This window comes from Bicyclus anynana, chromosome Z, assembly GCF_947172395.1.
Source record: "Bicyclus anynana chromosome Z, ilBicAnyn1.1, whole genome shotgun sequence".
In the NCBI taxonomy this organism is placed as follows: Eukaryota; Metazoa; Arthropoda; class Insecta; order Lepidoptera; family Nymphalidae; genus Bicyclus; species Bicyclus anynana.
Window position 1 is genome coordinate 12,014,723 of NC_069110.1, and position 7,278 is coordinate 12,022,000.

At 33.5% G+C, this 7,278-nt stretch overlaps 1 protein-coding gene across 1 annotated transcript; it reads left to right on the plus strand.

Moving 5' to 3' along the window:
* LOC112049120 (LETM1 domain-containing protein 1) lies at positions 1-4,081 on the plus strand (the record flags this gene model as incomplete). The annotated part of the gene is given in 2 exon segments (XM_052890510.1): positions 1-208; positions 2,155-4,081. Coding segments are annotated over 2 exon segments (532 nt in total), but the record flags the coding sequence as incomplete, so codon positions are not given.
* Between the last annotated feature and the right edge of the window lie 3,197 nt (positions 4,082-7,278).

Consider the following 7,278-nt stretch of genomic DNA (forward strand, 5'->3'; position numbering starts at 1 on the left):
AGATCGCCTTAGGAATAATAAGCCAGTATTTCGTGCTCTTCAAGCGAAATCTGATAATATTGCTCCAGGAGAAACTAAAGAACGATGGACAAGGATTCTAGGATTATTGGGATCTGGTGTTCATCCCAGTGCACAAGCTATACTTGCTTGTAAAGAATTATTTAGTAAAGAACCCTACAGTTTAGCCAGTCTGTCTCGTGCACATATGGTAAATGCCTGCCATATTTTACATTATTTACTAAGTTTATGTACAAACAGTGACAGATTTACTCGAAAGACCCATTAGGCCTGGGCATAGAGAGGTCAGATGTTAGGGACTACCATTCGTGACAAAAAATGTGGAAATAGGTAATGAAAACCAACGAAATCTCACCAATTATAGTAATTTTTCATTTAATCACTTTATTTTTTTATATTTTTTTAATATTTCAATTTTAAACGTGCAATTATCCCCAAAACCTTTAAATTTATTGATTTTGATATAAGGCTAAAAAACCAATTCTGCATATACAGGGTTGAAATGCATAACTATTTTTATTATTTATCATTTACTAAAAAATAAAAACTTTTAGGTTTTCATACAAATGTATTCAAATAATTTCGACTATTCATGTAACACACGCCTTTATCTATCCTTGCATTTTACATAAAGATGTGTTTATGGGACACATTATAAGGTCTATTTACAGAAGAAATATCATTTACCCCATTCTAGTTTAAATTTAGTACATTTCCTTTTTTATTTTCGTAATATTATGTAGCTTATCTAATAGCTGTAGGTAGTTAATATATAATAGCAGTTTTAAATTATTGTTTCCCTGAAAATATTAATTTTAGAACACATGTTCCTTGAACACTTTTGGTAAAGAATGAGATATGGGAAATACTCCCGAGCACACCTTAAACATTGCATTCAATGCAAATAAAAAGCTATTGCATCGTACGCGCGCCAGTCGATGACAATCGGGATCAGAAGCGACGCGCATTGGCAGCTCACCTCGCCTTCACCCACCTCGACGCATCTGCAGTTGAGTGTTGTTCATAACGGTTCTGAAGCCCCAAAATTAGTCGATAATAAGTAATGAAAAATACAGCATATCTCTTAACTCGATTTTTAACAATGTTTTTGTAAAGCACAGACACATGTGTGCCGTAACGAGTAGCAGCGACAGTGATTGTGCCATCATTTTGTGTTCTCTAGCAGGTCCCAGGACATGTGACCTTGGGAGCAGAATTAAGGGATTCCTTTAGAATTACTCAACACTCGCCTTCCCTGTCCGATATGTTCTCCATGCCCACACTAAACAATTTATGATATACAATAATTACAACACGAAACATTATTGCAAAAAAACACTAACAACACAAATGGCAGCGTGACGGTGTCTACGCTGCCTCAGAAACATCTGAGCTCAAGTCATCAAATACGAGGGTATTATATTTATACCTACACATTTCTACCTACTTTCTATTACAACTTCACTTGAAATATTTAAATAAACCAAATTGACAGCAGTTGACGAAATTGGTAGTAATTATCGACAACCATAATTGATTAGGTTACAACACTACCGCATTCCTCAGAATTATATGAACTGGCGCGTACACTACTATTAGCTATTATTACCTATTAGCAATTTTAAAGCTGTTCAGAGTCCTATATATATAACCATAGTGTTGTGTTCCGTTGTTCCATGTGGTTTCGGATCACGAGGTCCTCTGTTCGTATCCTCCCGCTAGTAACTTAGTACTTATTAGGGAAGTTATTGGTTTCACCCCATTTTTTAAAAATCGAGTTTATTCTAATTTTGAGGTTTTGAGTTAGTTAAGAAGCTATTCTGACTATTTATAACAATCTAAAGCCCTTCGGTTTCACCCGCGTATTTCCGTGTAAAATATGTCACTCGAATAAAGTGGCTTTCTAGTGGTAGATGAATTTTCAAAATCGGTTGAGTACATCCACATATGTATATGGCGTGAAAAATAAACTCCCCACAACCATGCGATGCTATGTTCATAATTTTTTTCCAACACCCCGTCAAATATTTTGTTGTTGGGCCCAAGAATCATAATATCCTAATATAATTTGTGGCATATTAATATGTAAAAAATGTTAAGACGTTGTAAATAGTTTTAATGTTTATAATTTTCCAGGGACATTTACTGAAGATGCATGGATTAAGGAGCACTTTGTTCAGGAGAAAAAAATTAAAATACAAAGCACGTCTAATTTTGGAAATGGACAAAGCAATTGTAAGGGAAGGTGGTGTGGGAAATTTAAGTACAGATTCATTAAGAAATGCATGTCACATCCGCGGTTTAAATAGTAGTCATTTAACCAACCAAGGCATGAGAGATTGGCTTCAACAGTGGATAGATGTATCTCAAAACATAGATGCAAACACGTATTCTTTACTACTTCACTGCCCTATATTGTTTGCTTACAATCATCCCCAAAATTGGGTGCTTATTTATTAGCAAGGATAAAGTTGGGGCCAAAATATGAGTATGGATGTAAGGAGCTTATAGATTGGTGGGTAAACATGTAATCGGCCGATACACAACGTGACACCAATTGCAATATTAGAAAAAAAAAAATTTTTCACAGTGGTGTTGTTAATTTTTTTTAAGTTTCACCTATTTAAGAACACTTGAGTTATTGAGATAAATCTAACGATGTCCTGATTACGTAAATCCGTTCAGTGGTTTGGAAGATATGAGGTAAAAAAGAATATTACATACATATATACAAGATACGCGCGAAAAACATAACCCTTCTTGCAGTCGGGTAAAAATACAACCCGGCATTTTATTTAATTTGAAGCGCTGTGACACAACCTATCTTTCTAAATGTCAAAAAGCTACTATTGAACGGTTCCTCCCATATCAGCATTGGGAGGAATTATCGTGCGCCATTTTTATGAAGTGTACATACTATACTACGTATACTATAGTATGCGCGTTATCATCTGAGTCGTCCGGTCATAAAAGTCAAAAAAGATAGGAATGTGCAGCGCGCCTACCTGCGCACCCTAATTATCGATAAACGGCTACCTGCGCACGTGCTAATGATGAGTCAATAATGATTTGGACGATTCTGATTGGTCGGTTTCTAATGTAATTGCATTGCGTATTTTTTTTTGCTATAAATGTGTTTACTGCAATTAAATAAATACATTCATGTGTTACTCGTTGCGCACTATGGATACTTTATTTTCTAACGTTGATCTGAAGAAATTACATGGCGATATTAGCCCTCAAGCTCGAACACTGATTCACAACGTATTCCTGTTTCTCAATGAATTGAAAAGTGATCCGAATAAAGTGGCTTCTCTAAATTTCAACAAACCACGTGAAATGGCCGCATTTGTTTGTGGTGTGAGCAGAGCGACAGTGGACCGAATCAAGACGGAAGTATCACAATCAGGCAGTACCTGTATACCAAGAACAAATTTTAAGAAACCACAAACCGTCACTAATATTGACGATTTTGATAAAAGTGTGTTGAAGCGAACTGTAGCTTCATTTTATGAGAATGGAGAGTATCCATCCGTGGCGAAAATTTTAGAAAAATTCCGTGAACAATTACCCGATTTTAAATGCGGCAACACTTCAATGAGAATACTACTGAAGGAGGTTGGGTTCCAGTATAAGAAAAATAGCGAAGGACGTAAATATTTAATGGAAAGAACTGATATTGTTTGTTATATAATATGAAATATGTATTATATTAAATCAAATATTGTTAATTTTTTTAATTTTGTGAACAAGATACGATAATAAACTTTACTTATCGATAATATGTCTTTCATTGTTACACCCTTCACTAGACGGCTCCATAAGACCCATAAGTGCAAGCGAGATAAATATAGAGAAATGATTTATGGCCCTAAGACTCAGTTGTTAACGCGCGTACCATAGTTTTGGATGTAGCCAACGGGCTACATCCAAAACTAAAACTAAAACCAAACTGTCTTCCAAAAATAGATCATGTTTAGGTACTGGTATTGAAATAAATTACTTACTTTACTTATTTTTTTAGAATGTTGGTGTTTTATTACAAAATAAATATTTGTTTCCATGTGGTATTTTATTTTCACTTTTAGTGTAATTTTATTTTAATGTACCTACCGGCTAATATCCGTAATTTTGATTTTGAACAATTTTTGGGCGGCAAATCCAAAAATTGTTCGTATTCGGCTAAAATACTAAAGTAGTCTGAACTAGGCCTCAGGTGTACTGAACAATTTATTTATTAACTTTAGCTCCTAGAGGCTGAAATGCTTGTTTAGCCCCGCTGTGGAGTGGTAATATGACAGTGTTTTTGAGCAAGAGAAATGAAATAGTAGATATAGTATGAAATAGTAGAGTAGATAGTTATACAAGGGGCTAAAAAGACCCATTATATACGAGCAGCGCCGGACCGAGGTAAATTTTAGAATGGAGCGAGATTCAATTATGGCGCCTTTCCTGTTTGCTCCTAACATTATATACTAGGGACGTTTGAAAAGTTCGTAGCCTTAACGTATATCGGAATGTCATACATTTTTAACCGACTTCAAAAAAAGCAGGAGGTTTCTCAATTCGGCCGTTCGATATCGATTCGATTCAAGCCGTTTAAATCATGAAGATTTTAACTAGATTTTCAGACACTTCTTTCAGATACGGTTTTAATTAACACAGCACTAACTTGGTACCGCCTTCAATTTTTTTTTAATTACCCTCATGTTAAAGCTACATTATTCAATATATCCTTTAAAGGCACCTGACAGTAGACTGACTATGGTGTTTATAAAGCTATGGAAATTGCATTTGAACATAAATTAAATTGAAATAAAATTTTATATAGTCGAAAATAACATCGCAAATAATACTACATTTTATCAAAAAGGTTTGTGAAATCTGCTGTCTACCCTGGTCTGGCTAGTTGATGATATTTTTTCCCACGTCATTTCTATCGAATTTAATATTTTGTAAATTGTGTTAGTTAAAATTAAGATAATGTTATATTTATTTATAATTAAATTGAATCTTAGGCCTGTGTAAATTTCATTCTTAGAATCGAAAGAATAAGTTTCGTTTTAGTTCAACTTGTCATCTTTTTTTAGGGAACTATTTTATATATAGAAACACCGGAAACGGAAATTGAATTGTCAGAATTCTACTGAATGACTAAATGGACTATAAAATGATATGTTTCTAAAACTATCAAAACAAAAAGTATCAATATAGGTCAGTCCGTTTATTCCCCGTGGTTCCCTGCGAGACATATAATACTGCCGAATTACACTCGATTTTTTTTAATAAGTCGGGAATACTTTTAACGTAATCGGGAATACTTTTGTCGTATTTTTATTGATTAAATATCTTATTAACCAACTTCAAGAAAAGGAGGTTCTCAATTCTACGCGTATGATATATTTTTCCCCCTTTTTTTCATTTTTTTTTTTGAAAATTATGATTATGTTCTTTCTGATCTCACTAAGGTGCAAGATTTTCAAAAATGCCCGATTTCTTGTAACTATTTTAAACTTTTTTCACATAATAATGACACAAAATTACTAAACCGATTTTCAAGAAAATAAAACCATTGGACCAATGTTTTTAAAACAAAAAAAAATTCAAAATTAATTAATAAATGACGAAGTTATGAGGCATCAAATATTTAAAAAAAATTAAAGAAAAAAAAGGAAACTAAAACAAATTTAAAAAAAAATTAAAAAAGGAGAAAAAAATATATCATACGCGTAGAATTGAGAACCTCCTTTTCTTAAAGTCGGTTAATAAGATATTTAATCAATAAAAATACGACAAAAGTATTCCCGATTACGTTAAAAGTATTCCCGACTTATTAAAAAAAATCCCGAGTATAATATTGATCACAATATATTTTTAATTCGGCAGTATTATATGTCTCGCAGGGACTACGGCGCAGGGACCACGGGGAATAAACCGGTCAGTCAACTAGGCTATAATATGTATGTATCAAACTCAACAAAGTCCTAGTTGTTTTTGCAACAAAAACCACCAAGTCCAGGTGAGTGTTTCAAAGTCCGCAAAGTCCATTCTGTTTTTCTGATTATTCGATTCGATTTTAGTTTCGTAAAGATATTCCTCAAAAAGCTTAAAAAAATAATATTCTATATTCAATTAAAAGATACATCAGCACTTTCAGTACTATAGCTAATGCAATTACGATTAGTGATAAAAATATGAATGTTGTCAAACTGGACAATCTGGTTTTTGAATTTAATTTGAAAAACAATTCGAAACCTAAAGCTACTTGTAGTTTAGTAAAAGATGGAGTAACGTTTCATTTGAAAGTATTTAAACCTTAATTTTATAAAATTTTTAATAAAAACAATTTATAAAAAGAACCGATTATTTTGACGAAACAGCCAAACATCGATCAGTATCGAATATTCCATGTATTTAATCTGTGGATAGTCTAAGCAATGCCACAGTAAAAATATATACAAGCAGTAGTTTGATCTTCATACTAGAGGTCGAAAAGCCAGGTATACCTACGCACCTCGAACTCGGGGCGTGGGTGCAGACAGTCGCGACTGTGCCGCAGTGACGAACGCACGGTGCTTTGACACCTATATATAATGGACATGTGGCATTTTACGTCAAATTTGGTCAAGGAATTATTTTTTTAAAGAATAAACAAAATTTTCGTAACCTCTCTAACTTAAAGAAAGCTACCTTAATGGAGCGAGATAGATATTTTTTAGTCATTGCGTAAAAAGGTTAGACATATTTTACATGACAACATCAAATTTTGTTTTTGTCGACGCAAAATGGTGATCGTTGTGGTTCCGGTGCAACGGTATTCGAAATATTACGGAAATGTTAACCAATAAGCTTGTGAATCGCAAAATAAATATTAAAAAAAAACCAAACAAAAGTAGTGGGAATTTCATTTCACAAGTAAGTACTAAAATCTTTGATTTTTCTGTTGATGTTGAGTATTTTAAAGGTATTTTTTTAATTTATCGACTTCCAAAAAGGAGGAGGTTCTACGTTCGACTGTATGTATGTTTTTTTTTTTTTTTTTTTATGTATTCCAGCGATAATTCCGTCATTTGTGGACCGATTTTCCGACCGACCAGACAGACAGATTCCAGGGTGGTCCCATTTTTTCATGTCAGGATCTGATAATGGCATCCTGAAGAAATCGAGGGGAACTTTCGAAAATTTTAGGGACGGCTAGTGCGTTTGTTAGTGTTTCCATAAGGTATTTTAAACCACTACACTTTTATGAAAGTCTGGAGT